The sequence below is a fragment of the Apodemus sylvaticus genome, chromosome 6 (genome assembly GCF_947179515.1).
Source record: "Apodemus sylvaticus chromosome 6, mApoSyl1.1, whole genome shotgun sequence".
NCBI lineage: Eukaryota > Metazoa > Chordata > Mammalia > Rodentia > Muridae > Apodemus > Apodemus sylvaticus.
In genome coordinates, this window is record NC_067477.1 from 120,436,065 (window position 1) to 120,450,919 (window position 14,855).

The window sequence follows — 14,855 nt, forward strand, 5'->3', positions numbered from 1 at the left end:
GATGTCCGAGACTCATATTACCACTACAGAAGATGGGGATGTCCCTGGTTGGGGCAGCCTACAGGCACCATGAAAATGTTCAGGGCCTGTAGCTGGCCCCGCCCCTCATTGGATGTGGTGCTCTGGAGAGCTGGTCCCATCTCTTGCCAGTGCAGTTGGGAGAGTGAGGCCTGCTCTTCACCTGGACAGCACAGCAGCACTGACCCAGGTGGCAGGGGCAGGTGAGCCAGTCCTGGGGGAGTGCAGGGGAGCTGGACCAGGACTTGTCTGCTGTGAAGTGGCATGGGTCTGGGGAAGGCCTTCCCTTCCCCCTGGCCTATCACTACCTGCAGCAGTTGGGAGAACTGGCCCCAGGGTCATGAGATCTTGTGAGCTGGCCCTGCCCCTCCCTGGCTGCTGCACTTGGGAGAGTGGGCCTGCACTTCTGGGCAGTCCCGAGGGCAAGAGCACTGAACAGACAGCACCGGACAACACAGTGGAGCTGGTCCCGTGGTGAAGGCCTGGGTGAGCCAGTCCTGAAGGTGTGAGCGCAGGAGAGCTGGCCCAGCCCCTCACAGGCTGCAGCACTTGGGAGAGTGGGTCCAGCACTTGACTGGGCAGCACAGTGGAGCTGCCTCTGGAGGCGTGGGTGCGTGCGAGTAGCTGGCCTGAGAACAGGGGAGCAGGAGAGCTGGCTCTGACTCCTATCTATGGCAGCACTGAGTGGCCTAGCTTGAGCAGTGCTGCAGAGCTCTTTCTAGTGGTGTTGATAAGGGAGAGACAGCAGGCTGAGCAGCTCAGCTACCACCAGGCCCAAATCCAGGGCTCTGAATTGGCCCTCCTCCTAAATCCCTATCATCTGTGAATGTTTGGGAGGCATGAACGGACCAGTCCTGCTGCACTAAAGCTGAAGGGTCTCCAAGTCACAGGGCAACAACAGGACAACCAGGAGTATTGATGGAACATTAGTATTGATGGAATACTGAGCTCAGAGAAGCCAGATTGTGAACCAGACCAGTAACTCATGGCAATGAACATTTGTGAGTGAAGATGTGTGGACAGAAGGACATACTGTGGGACACACTGACATACCACAGCCTCCACTGTAAGACGTTTTCTATGTTTTCTTTTGTTGCTGTTGTGTGTGTCTATGTGTGTGTGTTTTATTTTAGGGGGAGGTTGCAAGGGTGAAGGGCACATACGAGGGGGCAGGGAGATGAGCAGGACTGGGTACAAAGTGAAACTCACAAAGTATCAATAAAAAGGTTTTAAAAATTAAGTAAAAAATAAACTAATAACATTTTGTTATTCCACTGGGTGGATCTATCACCTTTTATTCATTCAACCACGGATGGACATAGGTTGTTTTTTTTTTTTTTTTAATTTTGTTTTGTAAAACTCTAGACTAGGGGCCAAGCTCTGATGTTCAGAATTCATGAGATTAAAAAGTTGTGAAGAGCCGAGCAGTGTCACATAAACCCCAGCACTAGGAGGAGGCAGAGGCAGGCAGATATCTATGAATTTGAGGCCAGCCTGGTCTACAGAGTGAGTTCCATTACAGCTAGGGCTATACGGAGAAACCCTATCTTGAAAAACCAAACCAACCAAAAAAAAAATTATGAAGCTGGGTTTGGAGATGAACCACCCTCCAATCTCAGTGCTTCAGCACTCCAGTACTCCTATAAGCAGAGCTCTATAAGTTTGAGGACAGCCTGGTCTACATAGCCGTTCCAGGCCAGCAAAAGTTACTTGGTGAGACCCTACCAAAAAAATTAGTGACTATATGAATTCCTTATTTCAGGGTAACAATTTTGTCTCATATAATATCGTAACTCACATCTATTCCTGGATTTTAGTCAAAAGGTTTAAGGTTTCTTCTCAGAAGGAATACCTAGGAGCACAGGAGAGTGCTGTATAATGTCAGGTGAAGGATAGTACTCAGTACTGTCTTAATCCTACCTTGGGCTACACTGGCTGCTCTTGTTTTTCCACAGTGAAGCAGAGCGAGAAAGAAAACATTCATCCTCTTTTTTTTTTTTTTTTTTTTTTTTTGGTTTTTTTGAGTCAGGGTTTCTCTGTGTAGCCCTGGTTATCCTGGAACTCACTCTGTAGATCAGAGATTCGAACTCAGAAATCTGCCTGCCTCTGCCTCCCACATGCTGGGATTACAGGCGTGCACCACCACGCCCAGGGTTCTCTTAAAAAAAAAAAAAAAAGGCAAACAGCAAACAAATTTCCTGCTCTGCAGCTACAACACTTGAGGGAGGATATATTTCCTTGCAGGTTTTTTTTTTCCACTTCAGCAAAGTGTTCTGGGTTCTATTGACTGAATTGCACAGATTTCCAGGCTCTTGCCAGGTTTATGTGAGGACAGTATCAAAACCAGACCTTTCTCCCCCTTTTAAGAAAAAAAATTTTTTCCCTCTCCTGGAGACGAGGTTTCTCTGTGTAGCCCTGGCTGTCCTGGAACTCACTCTGTAGACCAGGCTGGAACTCAGAAATCCGCCTGCCTCTGCCTCCCAAGTGCTGGGATTAAAGGCATGCGCCACCACCACCTTTTATGTGTATGTATATTTTATGTCGTTTTGCTTGCAGGTATGTTTGTGTACCATTTATGCGTCTCGTGCCTGGAAGGCTGGAGGAGGGTAACTGATCTTTCTGGAGTTACAGGTGATTAAGAACCACCTTGTGGGTGCTGGGAATAGAACTTTGTCCTCTGTTGAGCCATTTATCCAGGTGCCCCGCACACTTTAGAGAAGGCTAGCTTGGAACTAAGGTTGAAGCTCAGGCTGGCCTTTAAGTTGCACCTATCCTGCCATCCTCTTCAGTGCTAAGATTACACTTCCAGCTTGGTTTTCTTGCACTTCGAATCGTCCAAAGCATAGCCTATGCCGAGGAAGGAAGATCTAGTCTGGGGCTCAAGGGCTCCCCTAGAAGTAACTTCTAGAGCCTGCGCCCCGTCTGTTGGGAGAAAAGGCTCGGTTTATTAACCTCCAGGACTTAGTTTTGCCTCAGGTAGTCGCTTGTACTCACGCAGAATTGGTTTCAACTATTTCCCCTAGCAACAGTGCTTGGTCTCCGGGACCCGCCAACCGACGGTCTCATTTCCTCCAGCAGCGAACTATAGTCTGCGCATGCCCGCAACTGAGTCTCCGATTGGTCATCTAGAAGGAAGCCGATCTAGCATGGGTTTGTTTTCCCAGGATGCTCTGCGTTGCTGTCATGGCTGCCTCCATGTGTAGATATCCTCACATGGGGCTCTAGGCTTGTGTCTTTACGTTACCTGTCGTGACTAGACGCGGGCAGCTTTGGACCCTCGTCCTTTCGCTTTTCTCCTCTCTCGTGGGACACTGTGTCGGGTGCAGCGATGCCGGGAGAGATGTGGACGCCGGAGCTGGCGCTTCTGAGGGGCTTCTCCACGGAGGCGGAGCGGCTGTTATGGAAGCAGGAGGGCATCTGTGGTTCAGGTGAGACAGCTGCACCTTTGGAGAGTTAGGCTAGTGCCAGAGCTGTGAGGACAAAGGATGCCAACCCTGGGTACATAGGAGGTGTCAAGAGGGAGGAAGTTTCGCTTGAGGTCTGAGATCTGGTAGGCTGGCAGAAGTTTCTGAAAGACAGACTTGAGTTGATTTTTAAATTTAGAACTGACAAGTAACAGAGAGTTCAGCAGAAAAAAAAAATCAGTGTTGTAAAAATGATGAGACCAACATGTGCCTGGGGAAATATGAGGGAATCATGAGAAAACCGATGTGTTTGGATTGGCTTCCTGGGGGAGAATATTGAAGGTAGGAAGGAAAACTTTCCAGTGTCAGTTGGAATCTTTGTGAATTTCCCGAAGAAGGGGAACATTCCTATCATCATCATTGTCATTATTTTCTGCTCATAGTCTTTGTAGGTGTTGTGTAATTCTAGGGGAGATGATATTTTTTGGCAGGATAAGAGTATGCAGCCAATATGCTGTTTATATCTTTTTGCATCTTAAAATTTTTATGTAATAATTATCATTTACCCTTAAGAAATTCTGTTGCCTTACTGGACTCATTTTTAATATTACAGATATTGGAGTTTTATTAGAATTGGTGTTAGAAGGGAGCTATGAGGCCTTATTCCTACATTCAACGACACAAAATATTTTAAATTCAACCATGATGGCAGAAGAAAAGATTGACAGCTACCTGGAGAAGCAGATAGTAAATTTCCTGGATTGCTCTACAGATTTGGAAGAAATTGAAAGGTAGGATTTTATTTGAAATGACTGCAGAGAAACATACTAGGTGGGGGCTGGAGAGGTGGCTTAGTGGTTAAGAGCACTTACTGCTGTTTTGGAGGACCCAAGTTCAAACTCTCAAGAGAGTCTTCGGTCTCCCATGGGCTGGTATGAAAGGCATGCACTTTAAAGGGGGCAATTCATTTTCTTAAATGTGTAGATGTACCTTAAGTCTTGCTGTTTCTACACTCCTGAGAGATGCTTGCATTCATGTTCACTGTATTTCAGGTTGTTGTCTGTAGAGATCAGAGAACTTCCTGTGTTTATCCTGGATCTCAGTTTACCGTTCTTCCATTAGGATGTCTGCACATGAGTCAAATCTAAGCCTTCTAGAGGCTTCTATTTTGTTGGATGTGTGTTAGCACTTTTCCTCCTCATCTATCCATGATGGCTGTCCAAAAATTTTTTTTAAGATTTATTTATTTATTATATGCAAGTACACTATAGCTGTCTTCAGACATTCTAGAAGAGGGCATCAGATCTCATTACGGATGGTTGTGAGCCACCATGTGGCTGCTGGGATTTGAACTCAGGACCTTTGGAAGAGCAGTTGGTGCTCTTAACCACTGAGCCATCTCTCCAGCCCCCCAGCTGTCCAGAATTCTTAACCATCTAGGATGCATACAGTTTCATTCTACCCTGATGTTTACAGACTAGTTTCATATAGTCAGTTGAGGAATAAACCAAGTATGGGGTTTTTGGGTTGTAAAAATAATTAAAGACGTAACTCATAGTCGTAAGTAGTTCACTGATAGATGTTACTGTTTATTTTTTAAGCTAATACAATTCTCATTTTTTTTCTAAGTTTTGCTAGTGTCCTTCTTGAGTTTGTTGTTGTTTGTGACTATGTCTTGCTGTGTTACTCATTTGGCCTGAAGCTTGTAGTAAACTGCAGACTGACTTCAAATGCATTCTCTATTTGTTGTAGCTCCCCAAATTTGGGGATTATAGTATACACCACCATGCCCAGCTAATTTTTTATTCTGTTCTTTTTTCCTTTCTTCTTTTGTTTCTGGAATTGAACTTCCCACTTCTCACTTACTAGACACGCATTCTGTTACTGAGCTGTATCCCTGGCTCTTTTTTATACTTTTCCTTTTGAGTCAGTGTCTTACTAAGTTGTCGGGATGGGTTTTAACTTGTGAGCCTCTTGCCTCAGCCTCCAGTGGGGATTGCAGGCTTCAGCATCAGGCCTGGCTTTCTTCTTGATTCCTGTTTGCTGGCTGATGTGTTTATACTGTGTAAAGTTAGCCTAGTGGTGCCCATTCGTATCCCTCCTCTTCCTTCCCTCTATACACATGCACACACACAAATGCATCATGCATAGGTGGGCCAGAGTTGTAGTGTGAAAAGGGGCACTTTGCTTGCCGTGTTTGAGGGTGTACTCTCCAAGAGGATATTTGGATGCTGGGGGGGTATTCCTTGTCTTTCGTGGTCAGTAGAGTAGCCACTGTTCATACTTGGCTATTGAGCACTTGAAATAGGGAAACTGTGAATAGAGATCACATTGTATGTTTAAGTTTAATTAGTTTACATTTATGTTAACTTAAGATTGACTTATTTTTATTTTATGTATATGGGTATTTTGCGTTGCATGTGGAGGTCAGAAGAGGGCAGCAATCCCCAGGAAATGGAGTTACAGCCCGCTGTTAGCAGCCAGATGGGTGCTGGAAATAAAACTCGGGTTCTTGGGAAGGGCAGCCAGTGCTTTTAACTGCCGATCCATCTCTACAGCCCTAGATTAAATTCAGTTTAAAAGCCACATGTGGCTAATGGATTTATTGGATATTGAAGATATAAATTGTAAAACATTAGGAAAGCTTCAGCTGTTATTTAATTTTTTTTCTCAGTTAAACTGAAATTGAGTTGAATGCATGCAGGCATGTGGTGATAATAGTCAGTAGTTGTTAATTTTCTGTGCTGGTTGATTTCTGTCACCTTGACACACTCTATGTATCCAAGAGCAGGAAATCGTAATTGAGAAAATACCTCAGTAAGATTGGTATAAGCAAATCTTTAGGGCATTTTCTTGACTAATGGTTACTATGGGGGCCCAGCTCCCCGTGGGCAGCCCCACCCATGGGTGGGTAGTTCTGAATAGTATTAGGAAGCAGGCCGAGGAGGACCTCAGAGAACAAGCAAGTAAGAGGCCTTCCACTGTTGTCTCTACCTTGGGCTCCATGTCTTGGCTTGTTGCTGATGGAGAGTGACCTGATGGTTGCGAGCTGAAGAAGATGAACCCTTGCCTACCCAGCGCGCTTCTTCTTCATCACAGCCATTGGCGCCTTAACTAAGACAGTTACCATTCTTGTTTGTAGACAGCAGCTTGTATTCCTGCTTGGTGTGAGCAGCTTGCAGCTGTTTGTTCAGAGTAACTGGACTGGGCCTCTCGCCGACTTGCACCCTCAGGATTTCTTGCCATCGGCTCTGCTTGAGCAGTTCAGTGAGGTATGCTTCTTGGAAATGGTATATATAAATTTTTCCCCAAAATATAATTTTTTTCAAACAAGTGTTTGTAAGTTGGGAATCAGCAGTTGGGTGGTGGTAGCCCACCTCTTTACCCAGCACTGGGAGGCAGAGGCAGATGAACCTCTGAGTTCAAGGCCAGCCTGGTCTACAGAGTGAGTTCCAGGATGGCCAGGGCTAGGCAGAGAGATGTTGTCTGGGGGGAGAAGGGGGAGACAAAAACAAACAAACAGACAAACAAACAAACAAACAAACAAGACAAATCAAAAGAACATAAAATTGGAGTTACCAGTAGGTAGGAAAGAGGTAACTTTGTAGTTTGCCCAAACTACTACTAAGAATGCTTCTTCATTGATCTCCTGATCTTCACACATATATACATGCACACATCATAGCACATGTTCATCACATGCATGCACATTCGCATGCATACACTTAAAAAGAATATGCCTCCTTTGCATCCGGCACCTCACTGAGAGAGTAGACAATGATCACTGTCATCGAGCAGAGCCTCTGATGGCTTTCCCTAGGTCTTGATCCTAACTGGTTAGGCAGTTAATTCTTGAATTGTTCTTTAGTTTTTTTTTTTCTCCCACCATGAGTTTTGCATGTCACTGGCTGGTGTTAATCCTGAACTCCTGGGCTTATGCCACCTCTCTGCCACAGGCTCTAGAGAGCTGGACTGCTTGCTGGACCATCATGTATGCTTTGACTCCAATGGATCTGTTTCCTCATTTTACAAAAAATATATTTTTACTTATGTTGTGTATGCTTCTGCATGTGTGTGTGTGTTTTTGCATGTATGTACATACAAGTGTGTATCAAGGTCAGAGGTATTTTCCTTTATTATTTCTTCCTTATGATTTTCTATTTTCCTTTTTAATAATTTGTTTTTATTTTATGTGTAGGAGTGTTTTGCCTGCATGTATGTGTGTGTACCATATGCATGCTGTCTGAGGAGGTCAGGAGAGGTTGCTGAATTCCTTGAAACTGCAGTGGTAGATGGCTGGGTGGTGTGAGCCCAGCCCAGGTCCTCTGTAGGAACAGCCAGTGCTTTTAACTGCTGACCATCTCTGTAGCCCTTTACACTTATTTTTTTTGAGTCAGTCTTTCTCTGGAGCTCATTGGTTTGACTTAAGTGACTGAGCAGGAAGTTACAGAGGTCCTCCTGTCTCAGGGTCCTCAGCATTGGGAGTACAGCTGCTTTCCCCTGGGCTGAGGTTTTTTTGTTTTTGTTTTAGGTGGGTACTAGGGATCTGAGCTCAGGTCCTTATATTGTGCAGAAAGCACTTTACCAACTGAGCCCTCTCCTCAGCCCCAAGCATTCCCCTTTGGGGCGGGGTGGGGTGGGGTAGGGGTTCTGTTCACTGTAGTCTTTAGTCTGCTCACTAGTTGATGTGAAAGGCCTGGTTGCTAATTTTCATTGATGCAAATTAGGGAGTGTGGATGTGCTACATAATAACTTAAGTGAAATATAAGTATATAATATAAATATGCTGTTCATGTAGGGTTGCTTCTTGGTTTGACAAAGGCTCTCACTATGTAGTCCCAGCCTTTCTCTGTAGACCATGCTGGCTTCACACTCATAGGGCTCTGCCTTCTTCTGCCTCCCAGTGCTGGGATTAAGTGAATGTGCCAGCACACCCAGTGTGGGCTTGCTTCCTTTTGAACTGGAATTCTGTAGAAATGTGAAGTGATAATGTTCATTCATTGCTAGCTCTTTCTCACGTTCTTCTTTCCTTCCTTCTTTCCTATTTTCCCTTTTTCTTTCCTTCCTTTTTTGACCAGAGTTTTATTATGTTGTTTAAATTGCCATAAACCTTTGACCTTAAGATCTAACCATGACTTTTTCTTGACAAGTGGCTAAGGCCCTGGACCTAACCATGTACATATACCTGTTTATTCCTTGGGGACCTTGGGAACTGGGAGTGTGGAGCCAGTAAATGAGATGGACTCTTCTGCAATAGCCAGTTTTATTCAGAGCATTGGACAATTTATATTCTGAGTGTTAAGAAGAGTCACATAGGGGCTGGAGATATGGCTCAGCATTACTGACTGCTCTTCCAGAGGACTTGGGTTCAATTCCCAGCATCCACATGGCAGCTCACAGCTGCCTGTAACTCCAGCTCCAGGGGTTTCACCTCCTCACATAGATCCATGCAGGCGAAACACCAATGTACATAAAATAAAAATAAATAAATAAAAGAGTCACGTAAGTAATGCATACTATCACAGGGGCAAACTGCACATGGCTGGCAGGCCTCATGTGGCAAAAAACATATTTTTCCATGGAAGCATGTAAACAACAACAGCCAGTTGTAATGAATAATCTGAAGTAAATTCATCCCTATCTGCTTCCCCTGGGAGGGACTCCTCACATGACTCCATTCTGCCCTGTATTGTGACGTACACCTATTTAAACTTCTAGGCTCAAGCAGTCTCCTTGCCTCAGCCTCTGGAGTATTTAGGATTTTTGATGTGCCCCATCTACTCAGTCAATTAATTTTCTTTCAACATTTTGCTTGAGTTTCTGTTTCTCATTTGTGTGGTTGTCTGACAGGGCAAGATGGACTTGTAGGTCTCCAGTGACATTTGCACGGCTGTGATTGTGTACGGTGTCTATTCCTGTGTAATTAATGAATGGTCTCATTTTCACCCTGAATTAAATCTGTATTTCTTGTGACATAATTGAATATTTTCTAAAGTTGTATATACTTTACACACCTTTTTCAGGTCAAAGGACTGGATACTATTATTATGGGTCTCCTCATTCTAGATGGTGAATCAATCTACAGCCTCACTTCAAAGCCCATACTGCTGCTAATAGCACGCATTATCCTAGTGAACATCAGACATAAATTAACAGCTCTCCAGGTAAGGCAAGGGAAGGCTCTGTGGGCAGGTCCTCTTTGTGTCTGTGAACATCAGACTGATGCTGCCTGTGTCTCAGTATATTTTGTTTTCTATATCTTTATTTTAAAAGTCTTTATAAAAATAAGGAAAAATATTGTGAGAATTATTTAGTATAAGATTGTATTGAGATCCTTCTTTAATAGAAGAGAGTGAGAATGTGTATATATGTGAATGTGTTCATGTGTACGTGTGTGTGTTCATTTGTTGAATCTTTTTTCTTTCTTTCTCCATGGTTTCTCTCTGTAGCCCTGGCTGTTCTAGAACTCACTCTGTAGACCAGGTTGGCCTCAAACTCAGAAATCTGCCTGCATCTGCCTCCCAAGTGCTGGGGTTAAAGGCGTGCACCACCACCGCCTGGCTCATTTGTTGAATCTTAAGGAAAGCTTCAAAAGCACCATTAGTGGTCTGTTATAAATTTGAGCTACTGACACTCTGCGTTAGTGAGAATGGAAGGACTCTGAATTCCTGGGCTCCTGGTTCTTTGTATTGCATGTGTAGAACATTTGTTGGCTATCTGTTGTATGCTTTCCTCGGGTCTCACACACAGCAGTGAGGACAAACAATCATGCAGGAAGTTTATAGGCACTCGGAATGACACCCTGGAAGTGCAGAGGTCTTAGGTCTAGGTAGAGTTTGTTGTCTCTGGAGTGTGTATCTGCGTGATGAAAGCTTAGCTGTACTGTGGGTAGGGTACCACAGTCTGTCAGTAGAGGTCCAGTATGTGTTCCAGTAAAGCTTCGTGGCTGGGCATGGCAGCATATACCTTCAACACTCAGGAGACAGAGGCAGGTGGATCTCTGGGGTTGAAGCCAGCCTGCTCTACAGAGTTTGTTCCAGACAGCTAAGACTATACAGAGAAACCCTGTCTTCAAAACCGAAAACCAACAAAAAAAGTTACATCTTTTTTTGTATATGGGTATTTTTTCTGCTTATGTGTGCACAATGTGCATGACCAGTGTTTTGGATCCCTGAGATTGGAGTATACGTGTAAATGCAGAAAAGTTGGGATAGTCTCTGATGGGGAAGCTGTAGCACTTTAGAAGCTCAGTGTATTTGTTATGTGCATCTGAGCAAGAAGTCAGGGTTACCAAACATAGCTGAAGGAGGAGCTGGGGTTAGCTGATATCAGTAGGAGCAGTCTCTATGAGGAGCAATCTCTTTGTAGGGGGAGCAGTCTCTCTGTAGGGGGAACAGTCTCTGTAGGGGGGACAGTTGTCAGGCTGTAAACATGGCTGCGGGAGTGCAGGAGAAAGCTACTGTGGTGGACATTTTTTTGGACATAGTATCAGCAACCCCACGTGGACCAGGGAAGGCAGGCTTTGCCATTTCTCTGAGCCTCACCTGGAGAAAGCCTTGCCATTTTCCATAGTTCTAAGGCACCGGAGTTCCTGATGTGGCCGTGTCTATGTCAAAGAATACGTATTTACTCTGGATTTCACATGCGCCCTATGTTAGTGTGCATCACGTGCATGCCTGGTGCCGGCAGAGGCCAGAAGGTTCTTAGACACCATGTGGGTGCTGGGGGGTCAAACCTGGGTCCTCTGGAAGAACAGCTAGTTCTCTTAATTTTGGAGCTCTCTCTCCAGACCCCAACCCCTTTAGTGGGATGATGAAGATTTACAGTAGCCCCTCTTTTTATACATTGATTTTTGTTTTTAATCACGTGTATGTGTGTCCCTGTGTGGGGGCGTGCAGGTGAGTGCACATGCTGCAGGAGCCAGAGGTCCTGAGTCCCTCATACAAGTCCACCTGATATGGGAGTGGGAACCAAGCTTGAGCACTGTGTGAGAGCAGCAAACACTCTTCAGTAATGCACAGTTCCTTCAGCCGTATGATTCTCAGTGATGCTATAATACTGTTTCTCTCCTTTTTTTTTTTTTGGTTTTTCGAGACAGGGTTTCTCTGTGTAGCCCTGGCTGTCCTGGAACTCACTCTGTTGACCAGGTTTGCCTCGAACTCAGAAATCCGCCTGCCTCTGCCTCTCAAGTGCTGGGATTAAAGGCGTGCGCCACCACCGCCCGGCTACTGTTTCTCTCCTAAATGGTAGAGAGGCATTGCATACTTATGTAAGTTAATTTCAGCCTTGGAAGTTATTTCGACAATGATGAGCAAGCCCAGGGTCTTGCTCCTGTTGGGCAAGCTGTGCCTATGAGTTAGACAGCAGCCCCATTTTAAATTAATTTTTGACTGAATCAACTCTGAAGTGTGATTTATTTTGTGTGGCTGTCCTGTTAAAGGATACCCAATGGCTAGTCTACTGACTCTTTGGGGATGCTTAGCCATTAGAACTGCTTGACTCTATGACCTTCAGTGTCTGGGCACAGGAGAGTATAAAAAAGCCAGCAGAGGCTGAGACGGAGGGGTAGGGGAGGCCAGAAAATAGAAGGTTCCAGGAGATGGAAGAGTAGGGTCAGAGAAGCCAGTTGGTGACAGCGGAGGCAGGAGAGGCTGAGCTGAGCCAGGGAAGCTCTGTCAGGAGACACGAAAGGAATCCAGGAAGAACCCACAAAGCAGCAAAAGGAGAAACATAAAACTACACAACTCCTTAAAGAAATGTGTCCCAGTGTTTACACTGATATGCGTACAAACCGCACATTCCCCTACTCCTGCCCTGTCTACTCGGTCTATGGACTAGAATTAGTATCGTGTGCATACTGGGTAAGCCTTAACCTTGAAATTTAGGCCGCAGTTCTCTAGCTGTCTCTCCTCTGCTGTGTGAACATAGGCCTGGTAATTTCTCTAGCAATTTCCTTACTGTAGAATAGAATGAGAGACAGGTATAGCTCAGCAGTAGAGCCCTTGCCTACTTACCATGGTGAGACCGTAGGATCAGTGCCCAGTACTGAAAGGAAAAGGAGGGAACGTCCCACAGAATGAATTCCTGTTTGCTGACCCTGCAGTGGAGAAGGGGCTTGACTTCTTGGTCAGTCTCTGCAGGCTGAAGTGAGTGCTGTAACAGGAGGGAAAGTGAACAAACATCTTCCTGGTAAGATGCCAGTTTCTGTTTTTGTCCACACCTCAGTTTTTCTGTTCTAAGCTGTTAAAAGGCCTTTGTAGTTCCCAGTAGAGCTGAAGGGAACACTCTCAGTTGGTTCTGCACTCCTCCCTACAGGGTTAAAACCACAACTGATTTTAAAGAGCTCAGCACCTTAGGTCATATGTTTTCTAAACAGCACAGCCTTTTGACTGGAGGCAACTGAAGGGCCTTGTCTAGGAGGGGAAGAGTTACTCAGCCAAGCCTGGCTGTTATCCTGGTGGCAGATGAGGGGAGGGAGGGAGAGTGGGCTGTTCAGGAGCCTCAGTGACTAAAAGAGGAAAAACGAGGGAACACTCAGGGAACGCAGTTAAAATGATTTGAAACTTCTTCCTCTTAGATAATTCTTCCGTGGACGAGAAGCAGCATTAGTAATGAAAAAGGATTTCTTTGTAAAGTCAGAAATTCCTTTGTGGCTTCTGTAACATCAGCTGTGGGGAGCTGATTGAAAGGGTAGCCCTCCCCCTTTCTGTGGTACTGACGAGTGGACCTAGGGCCTGGAGTGTGCTAGGCAAGGGCTCTGCTGTTCCTCTAGCCCTCTCGCTAAGCTGTCCAGCAGGCCCTGAACTCACTGTGTAGCCCAGGCTGGCCTTGAACTGAGTTGTCCAGCAGGCCCTGAACTCACTGTGTAGCCCAGGCTGGTCATGAACTCACTAAGTTGCCTAGCAGGCCTTGAATTTTGATCCTTCTGTTTCAGACTCCCAAGAGTTCACATCTGTTATACTAGGTTTATTAATATCCTTAATCAGATATTAAGTTCAAGTATAAAAATGTTTTTGATTACTAAATCTTACTTCAAAAATGGAAAAAATAGTTTCTTACAAATTCATGTAATATAGTTCAGGGTAACAGGTTTTTGCTTTTTGTTTTTTGTTTTTTTTTTTTTTGTTTTTTAAGGTGGGATTTTAGGTGGGATTCACTAACTTAGATTGCCCAGTAATCATACTTCATATTTTAGTAACCCCTTAAAAATATGTGCTATGACTTGCACCTATATAGTATAGTTATGAATACATGCAGAAGAATAGCTGTATGCTATGACCTTTTCTAGAGGAAGGTGAGGATGGAACAGTGAACAGAGACTGTGTGTTAGTTACTATGGGGATTTGCACAGTGCATTGTGTGTAAGTGTGTCTTTGTGTAGAGGTCAGTGTTTGGCATCTTCCTTCATTGCTTTCCATTTAATTTTTGCTTTTGCTTTTTTTTTTTTTTTTTTGGTTTTTGTTTCTCTTTTGAGACAGAGTCTGTCTATGATAGCCCTAAATGTCTTGGAACTCACCATGGAGAGCAGGCTGGCCTTAAATGCAGACCCAGCTGCCTCCTTGAGTGTGCCTGGCTTTTCCATTTAATTTTTGAGACATGGCCTTACACTGAATCTGGCTTACTGATTTGACTGGGTTGGTCAGTAAGATCCAGGCCTCCATTTATCCCCACCTAGCCACCCCCCAGTATTGAGGGTGCAGATGTGAATCAATACTGTTACAGCTCTTGTTCTGTTGTTGTCTCTGCCTCTTTCTCCTCTTTCTTCTCTCTGTCTGCCTCTCTGTCTCTGTCTCTGTCTCTCCCCCTCTAGCGTGTGTTTGTGTGTGCATGTGCGTGCATGTGTATGTGTGTGAATCTGAAGCTCTCTCTGTTTCTGCTAGGCTTGCTGGCCACTGAGCTCCTGAGCTCCCCTCTCTGATGCCCAGTTCTGACTTACAGTCACCTGTGATGTTTTTTATGTGGGTGATGGTGATTTGGCCTCAGACCTCATGTCTGTGCAGCAGCTGCTCTTACTTGCTGAGCCGTCTCCCTGGCCCTTGTTGTCTTTTCTTAAGGAAGAGGTATTGGTTATGCAAAAACAAGTAGAGTGAATAAGGAAAAACTGCTGTGTGCTCAGTGGGTGTGTACTTGGGTCGTGAAGGGAGCTGAGTGGGGTGCCATGGCAGAGTCACATGCTTGTGTAGTCATTTTAAGGGAGACGCTAGTCTGAAGCAGCTTCAGAAAGCATATGGCTAAAGAGGACATGGCCGCAGGTTTTGATCCTGGTGAGAACATGCATGGATTAAGCGTATCAAGGAGGGCTGGAGAGACGGCTCAATGGTTAAGAGCACTGACTGCTCTTCTGAAGGTCCCGAGTTCAAATCCCAGCAACCACAAGGATGGCTCACAACCATCTGTAATGAGATCTGATCCCTTCTTCTGGTGTGTCTGAAG

At 45.0% G+C, this 14,855-nt stretch overlaps 1 protein-coding gene across 2 annotated transcripts in view; it reads left to right on the forward strand.

Annotated features, from left to right (window-relative positions):
* Positions 1-3,172: 3,172 nt before the first annotated feature.
* Positions 3,173-14,855, forward strand: part of Ttc27 (tetratricopeptide repeat domain 27) — a 138,976-nt gene continuing 127,293 nt past the window's right edge. For both annotated transcript variants that reach the window (XM_052186371.1, XM_052186372.1), the window contains exons 1-4: positions 3,173-3,446; positions 4,036-4,213; positions 6,565-6,694; positions 9,446-9,586. In XM_052186371.1, coding sequence (XP_052042331.1) covers positions 3,347-3,446; positions 4,036-4,213; positions 6,565-6,694; positions 9,446-9,586 — 549 coding nt within the window. In that variant the 5' untranslated portion in view covers positions 3,173-3,346. The remainder of the gene's footprint in view (positions 3,447-4,035; positions 4,214-6,564; positions 6,695-9,445; positions 9,587-14,855) is intronic.